The 16,940-nt window shown below is 43.8% G+C and overlaps 1 protein-coding gene across 2 annotated transcripts in view; it reads right to left on the reverse strand.

Annotated features, from left to right (window-relative positions):
• Positions 1 to 5,102: 5,102 nt before the first annotated feature.
• LOC138581972 (ribonuclease Y-like) overlaps positions 5,103 to 16,940 on the reverse strand; it is a 338,026-nt gene continuing 326,188 nt past the window's right edge. For both annotated transcript variants that reach the window (XM_069652880.1, XM_069652879.1), the window contains one exon: positions 5,103 to 5,307. In XM_069652880.1, the coding sequence (XP_069508981.1) occupies positions 5,281 to 5,307 (27 nt within the window). In that variant the 3' untranslated portion in view covers positions 5,103 to 5,280. The remainder of the gene's footprint in view (positions 5,308 to 16,940) is intronic.

Here is a 16,940-nt window from a genome sequence, read left to right on the forward strand (position 1 = left end):
ACTGGGTGGAACTACAGTATCTCACCTTCTCTACGTGGATGATCTGATCGTAATGGATCAGACCGCTATAGGTCTTCAGCGTCAGCTAGACAATCTGGCTAAATACACTGGAACAATTTGGAAATCAACAAAACCAAAAACAAAAGCAATGACCTTTGAATAAACATCAAGGAAGAATGAAAAATTACAATGGTACTTGTAGGGGGCAAAAATTCAACATGTGACATAATTTAAGTACTTTGGGGTTATATTGAGTAACAGCCTAAGAGAGACAAACATGCAGACAAGCCTCTTTCAAACAGTTAAGAAGCTAGCAACCCAAGCTAGGGCCATAGACAAAACATTTTGTCGTTTCTCCATGGCACCAATCTTGCAATTCTATAAGGCCAAGGGTGTTCCCTCTTTGACCTATGGATCAGATTCCATGGCAAACATCCAGAGGAAATTTGACTGAAGCTGGAAAGCTACATCTGGCGTTGGGTTTTGGCACTTATGACATCGACACCAATGGCGCCGATATGAAGAGAATTGTGCACACTTTCACTCCAGGCTATAGTAGACAGAAGCAGCCTGATGTTATACAGGAAAGTAATCTTACCAGAGCGTTCAAAAAATTTTGATATCATTAACACGGAACTTCAGGGAAAGAAAAATAACACTCTTACAGACTGGGCAAGAAAAACCAGGCAAAACTTGAAGAGATAAAATCAACAGAAGAAGAACTAAAAAACAACCCAAATAAAGTGAAAAATAATCTGGAAAAATAGGATTGGATACAAACGTTAGACAAAGCAGCAGGATACAAATTGACGTCTAACTTACCAGTGTCAACAAAAAGAATTCATGATACCAGACATATATTGGAAAATTTCCGAACAAAGTGTTGTGAAATGTTTTTATGAGGGCTCGTTTGAACCTTCTACTGACTAATGAAATTAGGGCCATCAGAGGAATTTCGCCTACCAATACCTGCCGCTTTTGTGATCAACCTAGACAAACTGAAACAGTTAGACATTTGCTCTTATCTTGCAAGGGATTGGCAACCGAGAGAAATATACACATGGGTTACCGGTTTAAAGATGTTTTAATCCAAAATGAAGAAGACTGGTGGACTCGTTTAATAGAAGGAGAAAGAACCCGTGATGTGATAGCTCTGGCACAGTTTTTACAAAAGGTGGATTTCCACAAACAGGAGAAGAACGATAAAGAACGATAAAGAATGACAAAGAGAAACCATCATAGACTTTGTGCCCAGACGATGGAAACTGTGACATTTGATGGACTATTGGCTAAAGTCAAAAATCATTCTTCTCACTGAACTGGCCACCTATTTTATTTTTTTCCTATTTACTTTTCCCACAAAGTTTTACGTTTCTACATTTCGAAGCTACCAAATTGGTTTTTGATTTTTCTACTGATGTTGATTCGGGGAAAAAAGATGTAACTGTATCTAAGGATGTCAATTTGTAAAAATTGCATATGCAATTAAAACAAGTTTAATAAAAAAATAAATAAATACCCAAATATACACAGGTAAGACTTATACCCTTGTGCCCCTGCACCTGGACCTGATACTGTATTCTTCAATCATTACTTACATAACTTACAATGAGCTTGGTGTTTATTTCATGTAAACACTCACCCTAACATTAAAACATTTGTTGATTTGGATAACCTCAGGTTTTGGATCTGAGACAAAATGGCTGGGACATCAGTCACTCCATTGCGATCCATGACCATTTGGAAATAATGTTCACTTTTCATGCACTCATTTTTAGCTGGGTTGCAAAGTAAGGAGGGCCATGGACAAACTAAGTTTTCGATGCACATGCATCCTAAAAAAAGTCTTTATGTTGGATTGAACAATAGGGGCTTAAAACAGCCAGCCTAAATTGCATAGTAAGAAATCTGGATACGGTTCTGATTGTAAGCGATTGAGACTGCAAGGACACAGACTTGTATAAAACATGCAGCCTGCTTCTAAAACAAAGGCTTAATAGTTGTAGGAGACCACGGGCTACATTGTCATGTAGATTCCCTGACTTTTTGGGATACTACACGGGGTATTCTCTAGTTTTGTGTTGTCCAGTACTGGGATGGACATTTCCTGGGGTGGTTATCTAGCCTCTGGGAATACTTTCCTAATCATGAGAGTCACATGTCACATAATGCTTCACAACCCTATCTAGGCTACTACGCATTTGATCCTAAGCCGCTCGACCACCTTACACTGGGGGTCCAACACCTTCGAGTGTTCTCAATGTGCACATAAGTATTCACTTTAGTGTTTTGAACACAGTGACTACCGATTTCACCATATTCTGAATGTCATTTCATGATTAACTGGGCATGAATCGTAATTGGCCTTACATTGGGCATACAATTTAGTGAGAATTAAGACCGGTGGCAAATCGAAGACCATGGAGAAAACAGTTTGTTTTTGTTTTAATATTTTGGTTACGGGGTTTGGTTTAATGAATGCTTCTGTCACAGGTCAAGTATCTATAAATAGTATCTTTCAACATAAAGAAGGCATATATGTCTTTATGTACGTTGAAGCTACTCAGAAATGTCTTTAGACTCAGAGTTCCTCACTTGTACAGGTGAATGGCTAGCTTATGGCACATACAAAGCCACACATGTATTCTTTGCATTGGTGACATCTTGCGGCTTTTCCTTTTTTGGGAATGGCTCATCCCAACATGCATGTGGCCTGGTTCTGATGTTAGAAGTCTGCAGATGTAACTTTATCTTTTCCTGCTGTTTAGTTTGTCAAGTCTCCATCCTTGTTGGTCCAAGACACGCACAATGGGCTTTTCAGAGGGTTGCATATACAGTCCCGAGTTCATAAGGCAAGTGTGTCGGGTAAATAGAAGTGCTTTGACGAAACCACTCGAAACAGAGAACTTATGGGGACAGGGCAGTCCCGGGGGAGGAAACCTTACAGCACTGAAGACTGATTCATGACTTGAACAGGAACTGGTTGTAGCAAAAGGGTAGTGGTACAGAAAGAAGGGACCAAACAGACAAGCCACTATGTACATAGGTGAGGGTCAGCAAGGGAGCATATACATTGTATACAGTAGATTGTTATCATATTGTATAGCAGAAGGTGCATTGGGGTTAACAACAACAAATCATGACAAAAGAATGGAAATCAGTCACACTGGGTTAGGTATATAATTACCACAGTGAGTTGGGTGAATTGTATCAGGTTAGTTTGCCAAATCAGCGGCGGATTATGTAATACTAGCTACATTGTGCTTGGTGTATTTGTTAGAATCCAAGTAGGTTTGTTGAATTTCATTGGTTTAGGTGTATATGAACTGGAATGGTGTAGCTATATACACCATCAGAACGGATTGAGCATACAATAGTTGCATCGGTTTAGGTCTGCAAAAATCTCTGGGGGTTAGGCAAATTACTTTGACGTTGTTATGCTATGTTATGATATGCTAATAGGTTTTTATACTGTGCCAAATCACCACTGCAGTAGTGTCAGAGAGCTTGAGCTTATCTGTGGAGTGAAGTACTGTTCCCCCTATCCCCGGTGCTGTGGTATCCAAACCTTAATCTGCTAAAAGAAAGAAAATGAGCGAGCCGAAGATAAGAAGATGGGAACGTGGGAAATCGATGCTACAAAGACGAAGAGGGAGGGCTGTAGTAGGGCAAGAATGTTTTGTGATAGCACAGGTGCCTGTCAGGCCTGTTAGATAGGCCATGGTTCTGTGAAAGGGAGGAGGCAGATATGCCCTAAAATGGTGTCATAATTGGGTAGTATTTCCAGGAAAGATTTGGAGAATTGTCAGGGCACAAAATGAGGGTACGTAAAAATAGAAGTGGAAAAGTATCTACAGTAATAATGGCAGAGGGGTAGGGTTTTCAAAAATTCTATTAGACTAGATTCATAATAGTTGCACTGAGTTAGTTATGCATTCAGTGTTGGTTTGTATTTACACATTACAATGGGTCATTTGTATCGGACTTGCATTGAATTAGGTGCTAAAGAGTTGCAATGTAGCATGTTTATCAAAGTTGCGTTGAGGAGGTGTATAAGATTTTGAAAGTGAAAATGTTTTTGGATTCCACAAGATTTGTTAAATACAAATCACAGTGAGATTGGTATTTTGGAATAGCACTAGGTTGGGTGTTTAAGAATTGGTCTTTCGTTAGGTATTTACAAACTGAATTGTCATATGTAATTAACGTTCAGTTCATGGACAAAAGATAGGCATTGGCACTGCCAATTGTTTCATCTAGATTTATAGAATCTAATATAGGAATACTACAAATCATCTTACCACCTAATAATAGTCATGTACCAGCATCAAGGCTACCAAAATGGCAAAGTGCACTATGCCAGACCACATTACATAGTAGAGTAGAAGCATGATTTTTCGGTATAAGGTAATAATATCCCCATATATGGTTGCCGTAAATAATATCGCCGGGAAAATGTTGTGGCGATATTATTTGGGTGACCATATATATGGGGACAGGGGCAAAAAAAAAAAATTGAAAAAGAAGAAAAAAAAAAGTTTGGGGGTTGCGGGGGTGTTCCCCGCACGTTCCATGCAATAATGTCGCCACAAAAAACGGCCATTTTTCGGCGATATTTTTGCATGGCGAGATTTTTGTGGCAACATTACTACATGGAACTGATTTTTCTAAACCTATTAACTCGGACACTATATTAACCAGCACCAGGCATTTTTGGTTTTATTAGCAATCTGTTAAAGAAAATGGCGAAGAACAAAGTTTGTCGCCCAGCTCAACGAGGCACTAGATAGAGCGCCAGTAAGTAAAACAGAAGGACATGAAGCTTTGTGGTATGGACTTTGAGTTCTGTGCTCAATTTCTCTGGTGCTTGGATAACCCACATTCAACTATGAGGAATATTTGATTAAGTGGTACCATTAGGTTCGAACTGGTGCAAGATAATCATGCTTTTACCGTGCTAATATCATTATTAGTAAACCTACATCATCAACTTGTGACCCGATCTTTACTTTTGTCGTTGATCAAAAGGTTTCTGCAGCACCTATAATATTATCTGCAAACTAGAAATAGAGTCAATAATGTTCAAACAGAGAAGACAAGGGTTTATCTGGTGCACAGCAATATATTAAGAGATTTGTTGTGATTCCCAAATACAAGCAAGAGAGAGTGAAGCATTTCAATGGCTGCACATTCGCTTTCGGGAAACAATCATAGGAGGGTCTTCTGGTAATTGTGTCCCAAATACCGGTCTTGCCTTCTCATTTCTTTGTTTCATATCTTTTATAAAATCCAAGAGTGTGCTTTGTGCTAGAAGAATAAGAAGCAGGAGATTATTTTCCTCATCAGAGAAGCTTATTGGGTCTATTCTGAAACAATAATCTGAATTTCCTTACATCGAGGCCCTTTCAAGTTAACACAATCAATGTTAGGGAACTATAATAAATGGAGAAAAATATCCAATCTCATTTTCATACATTGACCATGCCAACACAAAGAATGTTTGCTATCAGCCATCCTTCATGCTCACTCATTTCAAACCATGTCCATTATACTGCAATGATAAGCTCCAAAAATGGATGTGTCCATCATTGTTAAACATCTTGCAGAGATGCCTTTCTGGCTGGCAGTGTCATGCTTCAAGCGAGGCATCCCTTTGTTATGACATCATTTGGGGAGCTTTCCTGGAATCCTTAAAGCTTTAGAAGGTTTTGGTCTTCTTCTTCCCCTACTGAGTGAGCGGAGGAAAGTAAATAAGACTTATGGAGGGTATGGAAAGTGACAGAAGTGGGAGCTCAGCAAAGAGGGAGGGCAAGAGCATTCCAAAGCTTGGGAGTAAGATGGGAAATAGAGTGACAGCGGGAATGAGCACCTGCGGATGAGGAACAGTTGAGAGGTGATGAGAAGAAGAACAGAGAGAGAACAGAGAAAATGAGGGTGAGTAAAGAGCAACAGGAGAGGATGAGAAAGAGGGAGCAAGACCATGAACAGATTTAAACGCAATAGCGACTTTGGAGCAAAGAAGAAAAGGACAGCTGTGGAAGAGTGGTAAGAGACAATGAGATGATGGAGCATGACATGAGAGAAAAGTAGATTGGTAGAGAGTAAACTAACATCAGAAATTGGGTCATGGCCTGAAATCTGAGAAAGGATAGACCTCTTAAATAATACAGAGTTGAACCCAACAGAGCAGACAAGAGAAGAGATAGGATTTTAAAAAGTCAATACGTTTCTATTAATATCATGAGACATTTTCCACTATGTTATGGACAACGTCATTGCGGACACTATTGAAGAGACATACACCATTTCCTGTCACCCTCATTACTACAAAAGTGAGTGCTCCTAATGTCAGCTAGAGTGCTGATAGTGTGGGAAGTTTGGGAACAATGAACTGCTGAAGTTTTCATGAACTGCTAAACTTTAGGTAAAAGAACGTAGAACGATGGCAGAAATACGGCAGAAAGAGGCGTATGGCAGGGGTAAGCATTTTCGACAGATTTTAAAAAAAATTAAACATGTATATGTTATACTTTTTACATTGTCTACACCATGGAACCTACCCACATGCCAAATTTCAGGCTTGTAGCCTGTTGGGACATTTCAAACAGACACACACACACACATCCACGCATTGCAGACTGCACAAATTAGAAAAAAGTACGGCTATCGACAAAAGGGTTGTAAAATGAGTTTAGAAATTACCTAGCTGATCATAGGGATTCGGGTTGTTTGCCCTGCAACCGAAAGGTTTGTGGCCCAAAAGACCGTAGCAAACTTGACAGTTACAGTCAAACCACCCAAAGCAAATGCCTCCCCAAACATACCCCAAAAATACCCCCCTTACTTACCTTTTGCTTTTGGCGGCACACCTCGTTGTTTGCCACCGACTCCCTGCAACACCGGTTCCCTTCACTTATGTGCTTGGCAACCGCAGTGCAAGCCCTTTCTTTTTTTAAACTTATTTTTTTTACATAGGGGGTGTCCCTTATGCAGGAGACACCCCTGCAATTACACAAATCCAAAAATGCTGACCATGGGAGCGGGGTACATCACTGCAACCGCTGCTCCTCATGTTCGGCATTTTCCCATTTGTACAAATGGAGCAGGGCTTTTTCAGACTTTTGTACCATTCATACAAATGGATGCAGTCTTTTTGGACGTTTCCGATCATGGAACATAGAGTTTCAGGCTCAATCATGCAGACTTTACACAATAGAAAGACCCGGGGACCCCCAGGCAATAAGTACAGGCAAGTCAAGATGTCAAAGTCTAGAATTCATATGCTAGTCTCCAAAGAGAAGAGGACGACGGAGGAAGGCGCTCAGATCCAGAGCACATAGTCAAACATCAAGAATAAAAAAGATCCCCAAGGGAGCGCATGAATGTGAACCAAGGGGAGCTGGGCGGCCACTACAGCAACGCGACACGGGAAGTAGTGTTCAGTCTGTATTTCAATTACCTGGTCTGTATGTTCTTTATTGGGATATCGGGGTTGACCAGCATGGAACCAGGCTTGGTGTGACTGCACGGAGGCTAGTGTGACGGGCCTGAATAGTCCCCCTAAATGGTGAAACTCGCTTTCAAACACCATGATGTCAATTCAGGTTTTATTGATCACACTAATGAGCCCTTCTAAGAGCCGGTGGTTATGTTTCGCGCTCTGAAACACTTGTTTGCGCTCTGAAACACTTGTTAGCGCTCTGAAACACTTGTTCGCGCTCTGAAACACTTGTTAGCGCTCTGAAACACTTGTTTGTGCTCTGAACAACTTGTTAGCGCTCTGAAACAGTTCTTTGTGCTCTGAACCACTTGTTCCCGCTCTGAAACACTTGTGTATGAGTGCAATACCAATAAAATATCAATATCAATATGTTCACAGTTACATCCACACCCCTTAAAGTATGTACCATGACGCAATGAATGGGACAGATTACAAGAGCGGACAGATGCCCTGACACTTGGGTCAGACACGCTGGGATAATGTAAAAAAGAGACAATGGGGCTCATTACGAGAATGGAGGTAGCCATGGAGCTGTTAGTTCCATGGCTGCCTCCATTCGGGGCTCCATTACTGGGTTCCTGCAATGGGGACTTACCGGGTTACTCCGACATAGGAGCACCTGGTAATTCCTCCTTGCAGAAACCCATCTCCATTCCCATTTGAGCCCCCATAGGGCTCAATGGGAATGGGAAGGGAGGTAATACCGGGCAGATTACATCTGGCCCGTTATTGCCTCCCTCTTCCCCTCGCAGGACCCGGAAAGCACGGCTGGTTTTATCAGGCGTGCGATCCGGGTCCGTGATGGGAAGCTCGTAATGGGCGATCCCGGAATGAAGGGGGCCGGCCCCGTACCGGCCCCCTTCATACCGGGAGCGCTACCCTTATAATGAGTCCCAATATATATTTAAACTTTGATTGAATCATATGGCCTTGAGATGGGGCGCACTAGGAAGGTATAGATAGAGATACTGAGAAGTGTACAAGAGCATACCCTCAATTATGAGGGAAACAACAAATGATGCCCATGAACTTCATCACTTGCCACTGCATAGTTTAATTATGCTTTTGATGCTACCACGAAAGTTCATAATGATGTTACCATGCATGCTCCATTCGCCATTGATTTATCCCAGGACATGTTGCCTGAACAGTAGTGTAAGATATTGCCAAAATGAAGGCAGATGGAAGGGCAGATATTGGCACGAGGGAAGCTAAAAGGGGAAACTTGGGATGCTGTAGACAACGCTGTAAATACAGGTGCAATTTCTTTTATCTCCAGAAATTGGCTAAGCTCAGTGAACAAATACATAATTTGGCTTATAACATAAAGTGTAGCATGCATGGATAAACATTTGGAAGCTTATCAGCTCATCCTAAATCAGGAGAAACTTGCAGTAAATTAAGTCAAAGAATACTCTCACAATATTCAAGAACTGGCCCACACTTAATCGTGTAAAGGGAGCACTTGCGGAGGGTAGCACAGAAATAAATAGTTGACTTCATTGTTTGACAATGCATCATATGTGGACTGAGATGAGATGTGAAATAGGTTGCAGCGGGCCTAGGGAGGAGAGGCCAACAAGGTGATGTGCAACTAAGCCGTATAGGTGTGGCTCCACATGAAGGGCGTCCCAGTCACCGACGAGCCAACGGCCCCGGCCCGATTAGCAGCATTGTCATCTGAACATTCAAAAACAGGCACCTTAATATTAGGGATTTTCTTGATTCCATGATGGAACGGCAAATCTGAGCCTGTAGGTATGATATGGACATTGGGAATCTGGGAAAGGAACACCTCCTCTTCCTGGTGGGACCACCCTGCAATGATATGAGTTGGAAACCTTGCCAGGACTTTAGTTTTGGATGACTACTGCCAAAGGGTTAGAGTGGTGTATATTAGTAAGAATGTACTTTGACATGACAGCAAGAATGGAAAGAGGGTCATGTCCTGATATCCAGCATGACTCCTAGAGGTATTGCAAGGGTCAGGCATGCAGCGACAATACAGGGGTACAATAATGCTAGAATTGGCAATGAGAATATCACTCTGTACGGATTATGCATGACTTGGAGCCCAGACAGATAAGACAGTTATTGCAACATCAAATGTTAAGTCTGAAGATTAATCTACACCACCCGCGGAATATGGACCCATTCATGGATAGCACTCTCATAGAAATAAGCAAGGCGTTACTGACAGTCATAGCAGCTTGCAAAGGGACTAAGCATGGATCGCTGAGGCCAGAGCACTATTGGAACAAATAGTGAAGGGCTCTTCTTTTCATCCGATCTCCTCTCTGTATGTCGGGGCCTTTGGCAATGGACTCATATTGAGTGCCTAAGTAGTAGTAAGGAGTATAATGATAAACGTCCAAAGTAATATGAATGTAAATTGTTGGGTGTCCTGACCCACGTTTGAGCTATCATGCTGCAACATTTGGTGCTGTGGGCTTAGAAAATCCAAGATGGCTAAAAAGCCCACAAGTGCGCCAGAATCCAGGAGAACCACGCAGTTTGTGCGCACACCAAAATGGTTACCTCACTTGCCACCCACCAGTGTAAAGAAAGATCTTTGTTAACAAAATCCACTGTTACTAATGTCAAAAAGTTGCTGAAATCGTGGCTCACCAGACCACTTTAAAGATTCAACCCTTTTGTGGGGTTCCACATAACCATTTTACTGTAAGGAGCCCCATCAAAACAATGTTAAGCAAGGATTATTTACTACCATGTAAGAACCATTCCTGTTTGGAATGCATTAATCCAAGAAAGATCCCAAAAATGGATGCAGTACCAACAAAATCCTCAAGGCGACGCTAGCGGTCTAAACTCTGACAGGAGAACTAAGTGCAGTTGCTGACAAAGAGATTTGACTCAGCTGACTTCAAAGGCTGCATTTTAATTAAAAATTAGCCACCTGCTGTTCCCAGAGGTCAGAAGCCTGGGACACCCTCTCATCTCAAGAGATTCACACCACAGCCCAGGATATCACATGGTCATAATAACCAAATGCAAAGTGACCCCCCTGCTGACCTCAACCTCCTGGAGACCACACAATAGGCTATTGCACTTGAATAGAATATGTTGATTTTGACTGTTTCCTGTCAACAAAGGCCTGCCTGCCAGAAGACACATGTGATCACTGACCCACCCAAGTCTTGTAGGCGGACTCCAACACTCTGAGAACTGATTTGAAAGCAAAATATATATTTTACAGAAACACTGATAACTCTTTGTAATCAAATGACAGGAATGTATAACTTTGAGAGCCTTTATTTAAAAAATGTACCTTCGATTCAATCCCAAACTCCAATTTGTGTGATGTTCTGGGGCAAAACCCTGCTATTTATGTATACTACAGACTCTGTGTTTAAGCTAGAGACATGGTAATTTACTGGAGTATGTATGGACAGGCCGTGTACATGTGTATAAATCTGGAGAAAAATCTGATGTTGCAAAACCCACTAAAAAGCACCAAAGGTTGCCATTTCTGAATGCAAGCCCCCAGGAAGAGCAGAGTTTGAACAGGGTATACCTCATGTGATATGTGATGGGTGCATGTAATTTCAAACCACTGTGTATCTATGAAATATGTCTTTTTGATCAAATATAGATTTGTGTGCAATTTGACAGGGGTGTGTCCTTTCTACAGGCCATATAATGACATCGCTCTGACACTCCACTTCTTTTCCCCAATCAAGAGAGAAAGGAAAGCTTGACCAATGGGCAGTTGAGAGAGGGGCTGGCTAGTGATGCTGCACACACACCCACTTTCAAAAGACATAAAAAGAGCCACTAGAAGCTAGAGAGGACATTCAATTCCATTTGCTGCGGAGCATGCTGATCGACGACTTCACATCCAGAGATCCAGACTTCAAATCCATCAATCTCCAGAACCTGTAGCAGTACCTAGAAAGCAGAGCAGTATCCAGAATCCAGAGCGGCTAGACCAGCAGAGCAGAGCTGACCCAGACCGGTGTTAGCAGAACCAGAGAGCTGACCCAGATCACTGTGAAGTGCCGAGACCAGACCGGAGTCCAGTCCAAAACCTGACCAGATCTGTGGCGAGGCCTTTTTCTAAATATATTGTGAGTACCTAGCAGAAACTGTGCAGAACCAATCTCTTAGTTAAAATAATATAATTCAATCTATTTTAATCTAACCAGAACTGCCTCCTAGAAGTTGTCACCTGTCATTTGCAAAGCTGTCACCTGTCATTTTCTAGCTGCAAGCTGTAACCTGTCGCTTTGAACTTTTAAAATTTCAAATCCGAAAAACTACCTTTATTTAATCGTCCATATCTCTGGAACCGTTTGGGCTAGGAACAAGGAACTTGGTTTAACTTTCCTCTGAAAGCTTAGCATCTCAGCTTTTCAACGAGCCTAGAACCGACTTCCTACTCCTTATACTTTCTCCGTAATCACGATTCTCGCACTCGTGAATTTTACCGCGATTTGCGATTTGGTTAAAAATCCAGCCACGTGTAACCATCAGCAGTCATCTCTTTCCTTGCTAAAAATTTGTTTGCCTCTTATGAACCATCCTAGATCCTTGCTAAAGTGAGCCTGAATTCATCCCAAGTATATTTCACTTACCCTGAACCTCCTAAAGGGAATTAAAACCATTTTCAGGACCTTCCTCACTTCATTGTCACCATATTCAAAGCATGTGTTTCAAAACTCCTACCTGTTGTATAAGATTGCTGGGGTGAACTGAATTACATTTTATCGCATTTCTGAGAACTGCGTGCTTACCTTCCATTTCCTTGCAATGCATAAAGGGGGGGAGTGGATTGCCAGAGAAAAGTGATTACATTGTTTTGCTGAAACCCTATCAAGTTATTTTCTGTATTGCATTTTCATTCCACCTTGCATCCATTTGAAACCATGAAGGTATTGTTGCTCTCTTATCCATCCTATAACCACTCATCATTGATTATAAAGAAGTGTGCTAGTGCCAGACTATCCATTATTGATTACTGCTCAGATTAAGTGTGATATTCAATTATTAATTTATTATAAAGTGTGATATATATATATATTGTTTAAATTATCAAATAAACACTTCAAACTTGCAAAACAGAACTACTTCATGGCTCAGTGGGGTCAGTGGGATTCCAAGAGAGGGGTGTTATATAGGGGTAGTCATCCAGACCTCATGAACTGGACATAAAGATATATCAGTAAGGGTTTCCATTCAGTATCCCAGACTAGGCATTGACTTAGCTGTAGTGTTGAATTGAATCCTCTTACAAATTGGGGGCTCGTCCGGGATGTTTGGGTTAGATCTATCACTTTTGCAGATTAATACAGTGTGCCAGCTGACCAGATACACATATCCGGTCGGATCACCACGCTGTGTTACGCTGTAAAGCACTCCTCAAAGGAACGCTCTAAGGAAAAGGTCTGTTTTGCAAAAATAAAATATAAACTTCTGTAAGTCAGGAAGGAACTCAAATTCCAGAATGACGACCTTGGTAGATATGAAAATAGCCAGAGAACACTTCTTACATAAGCTATTTGTCAGAGGTGAGTGGACTCATCAGGACCAAACGGTCTGGTTGCAGGCAATCGCGCAACAGGTCACTGAAACAGGGTCAAATATATGGGGAGATCAGGGTCCCCTACATGTGCCCCTGAGTGAACTATATTTGGCCCCTAAGGCCAAGGATCAGCACCACAAGATTGCCAGGGTAGCGGCATATTTATATTTACATATGGGAGCCATGCAGGACAAATGTGCTGAAGGCCAAGATCTGGCGAGTAGGCAACTGCGGGCACTACAGAAGGCCCAATCTGATCTGGACTCTTCTGAGCAGAGGCTGCTCAGGAGCCAGGAGTCAGAAAATGACAGCAGACGGTACATCACTAAAATAAAGGAGGATATGGATGTGCTGCAACAGGAAAAGGCGGACCAGGATACCAGATTTCTGGCCTTGCAGAAGGAGTACCAAGAAGGTTTGGACTCCCTACTGCAGAGCCACAAAAAGCTAGAGCAACAGTTAGACTTCAATAGGGCATGTGCTGAGCAGGTAGTCACCCTGCAAAGCCACCTAGATAGGGAGAAGGCAGAGAGCAATAAACTGATTTTGAAAGACCTGGATACCCAGGCAGAGTTTGACCAGGATCGCCAGAAAACTGGTGCCCTCCAAAGGCAAAGGGACGACCTGGCGGCACAGATGCAGGCTCTTAGTCAGGAAAGGGATACCTTAGGCCAGGAAGTCTGCCACTTAAAAAGGAAAATGGAAGAAAATCACCTGGCCCTCCAGGGACTGGGTGACCTCCAAAAAGAACACCAGAAGTTGTTAGAGCACACCAGAAAGGTGGAGGATGCTCTGGCAAGAAAGGAGCAGGCTAATAGGGACACAGCTCAGGAGGTAACCCTCCTGCAGCAAAGACTGGCCCAGTGCTCCAGGACCAATCAGGAAACGCAGAGAGAGAATGAGGCTCTCTGCCAGCACAATGATAGGCTCCAACAACAGGTAGCGATGCAGGAGAGACTGATAGAGTCTAGTAAGGCCTTAACTGAGGAACTGAAAGCGCAGGCTCTTGCATTGCAACAGGGAGCAGGGGCTGATAGAGATGAAGTTTGCTGGGAAAGGGAAACTCCTGAGCATAACCTCAGGAGCCCTAGTACCAGAGGCCTTTATCTCTCTCAGTCCCTGGACTCTGCCACCCCCATGTCCCCTGGCGCACATGAGCACCGGGCCACAAGTATGGCAGATTACTATCCAGCCAGAAGCATGGGGCTCATAGGCCAGTACCTCCCAGGAATGGATGGGCGGGCATCCGGGTATGGGCACCCAAGCACAGTGCAATTTAGTGGGGAACCCCAGGAGAATAGGCCCATTAAGGGCATCCTGAAAACTTCTGCCCAGTTAGGTCAGTGGGGGGGAGGCGGTACCCATCAAATCCTGGCAGCAAGGAGGAATCTGAAGACTCCTCTGAACTGCGCAGGACACAGGAGACCAGGTCCCCACATTCTGCCAGCCATTCCCAGGCTCGCAGAATCCGGGAAAACCTGGAAGATCAGACAGGAACCTCTGGGAGCAGTGCCTCTGAGTCAGAGGATGAATGGACCAGGGTTACCCAAACCAAAAAGGCCAATAAGGCAAAAAGGGCCTTGCTTAAGGACCCAGTGAAACAGATTAAGGCAATCAGGAGTGTCATCACGCCTTATCATAAGAACGCCAAGTACTCTGTTTGGGAACACTTGAAGCTCTATGAGCAAATGATGGAGACTTTTCATTTGAAGGACAGCCAAAGCTGTATCCAATATGTAAATTGGACATTCTCCCCAGAGTACTCCAGTTTCTTTGCGGGGCTGGAGGACCAAAATCATTTAAGATGGTCCACCTATAAGGCGGCCATCTTGAAACATTTTTCTGTTCACAGAAATCCTCAAGAGGCTCGCAAGGCAGCCTACAATTTGCAATGTGGGGAGGATCAGGCCCCACAAGAATTTGTTCAAGAACTGAAACGTGCCTTTGCGGAGACCACCTGAAGGGTGCGCACAGACAGCAGAGAATTTGTCAATACATTTTTCCATGCCTTGCCCAAATATATAATGACCCAGCTCGTGAGAGATTTTCATGAGAAAAGATCTTTGGACTGGGTCATTGAACAGGCTACCCGGATCTATGAGGTGCAGAAGCCCATAGAAAATAAAAGCAATACCCAGAGAAATCCAAAACCAACAGCACCCCTGCTGCTGCCAAGGTGGCAGAGGTAAAGGTCACCCCCGTTTTGGATTTGGAGATGGGGGGGCCTAAAAACCTACCCGCACCTAATAATTCACAGCCCAGAAGGCCCTCGGGCCAGTCACAGACAGGGAGTCGAGGGGGTAGTCCCACAAATGGGGTCCCCTGCTCCCCTGACTATGTAAGTCCCCGCTACAAGGGAAACCGACCAATCCTGGGTTATGTGTGGACTCCTCCAGCCCAAGGGGGGGGTCCAGCCAAGCACCTGACCCGGGGAACTTCCCTCCTCACTTCCCCCAGGAGGGCAGAAATTCTCCAAATCCTGGGCAGAACTTTTTCCCCAGGTATCCGCCCAATTTCCAGCCCCAAAATCATCCATCCTTCTTTCCCCAATTCCCTGAGCCCAGACAACCTAATCCGGGAGAGGGGAAGCCAAGGGTGGAGGGGTACCAAAATCTTCCCAACCAGGGGTACTACCAGAGAAGGGATAGCTACCCTTCCCGGGATCAGCCCAGGGGAGAAAATAGAGCCCCGTATCAGCCTGAGCGGGTTTCACAACTTGAGCGCCAGGTCCAAAATATGGCACGAGATTTGGGTCACATACTGAGGGCTCAACAGAACCCTCAGATGAGCATGCCACCGCAGAATGCCCCAAACTCTGGACCTGGTGCTCCAGAACAATGACGGGGGCAGCACCCCGATAACACACCGGTTCCCAGGGAGGAGGCACAAGGGGAAGGGGGGTGTAAAGCCTTGGAGGAAGCTTCCTTCCCAACTTGTAAACAGCCCCTGGAAAACCAGGAACCGGAAACAAAATCTCCTGCCCCTGAAAGCCTGCCTCCCAAGGAGCAGAGGGGGGGTAGGAGAAACAAAGGACCCAAACAGACCCACTTTGTGGAGGAGGTTCAGGTCTTCCAATTTGAGGGAGAAGGATCCTCAGAAGATCCTGGGAAAAGGATCTTCTCCTTCAGAGATGGGGGAACTCCTCCCAAAGAAAAATGGGTCCCAAGGGATGTCAATTAAGACTGGGGAGATATGGAGACTGAGCTACCGCCGCCCATCATCTCATCCCAGAACCCACAATACCGAAATCCCCTGGTTCAAACCCATCCTGGTGAAAGCCTCCAAAAAGGGGGGGCGGCCCAGAACCGGAACCAGGTGAACCCACAATGACTCTGATCTCCAGTTGCCAACTTTTTCTTTCAGATTCCCAAGACTCTCCACAGAATTCTGCCCAAATCTCTTCTCTAGCAATGGCCAAAACCAGAAAGTTAGCCCACCAGTTGTCCAAAAATGTGCATTATCTGTGCCCCCTTGAGGAGAAGGAGGGAAGATACTATGCCCCGGTACAAGTACAGGGGCAGGGTACAATTTTGGCACTGGTGGACACTGGATCCCTAGCTACCCTTCTGTCCAAAAGGGCCTTTGAGGAACTAAATGCCGGAAGGGGGGAGAATTACCATATTCCTCTCACCTCTCTTCCTGGACAACTGCAGAACTTTGACGGGAAGGAAATTCCCGTTGAGGGGACTGCAGACATGGACATTAAAATTGGGCGACACAAGGTGAAACACCCGGTCATAGTAGTGACTCCAGAGGGCACCCCTTGTTTACTAGGGAATGACCTCCTGAGAAGGTTGTCACCCCTAATAGATTGTGTAAACAAGGTCCTCTGGACCCAGACTAGCCGACCAATAAAATTAAAACAGAGTGTCAACCATGTTAGTTTAAACGGCACCT

This window comes from Ambystoma mexicanum, chromosome 3q (assembly GCF_040938575.1).
Source record: "Ambystoma mexicanum isolate Mex_15411 chromosome 3q, UKY_AmexF1_1, whole genome shotgun sequence".
In the NCBI taxonomy this organism is placed as follows: Eukaryota; Metazoa; Chordata; class Amphibia; order Caudata; family Ambystomatidae; genus Ambystoma; species Ambystoma mexicanum.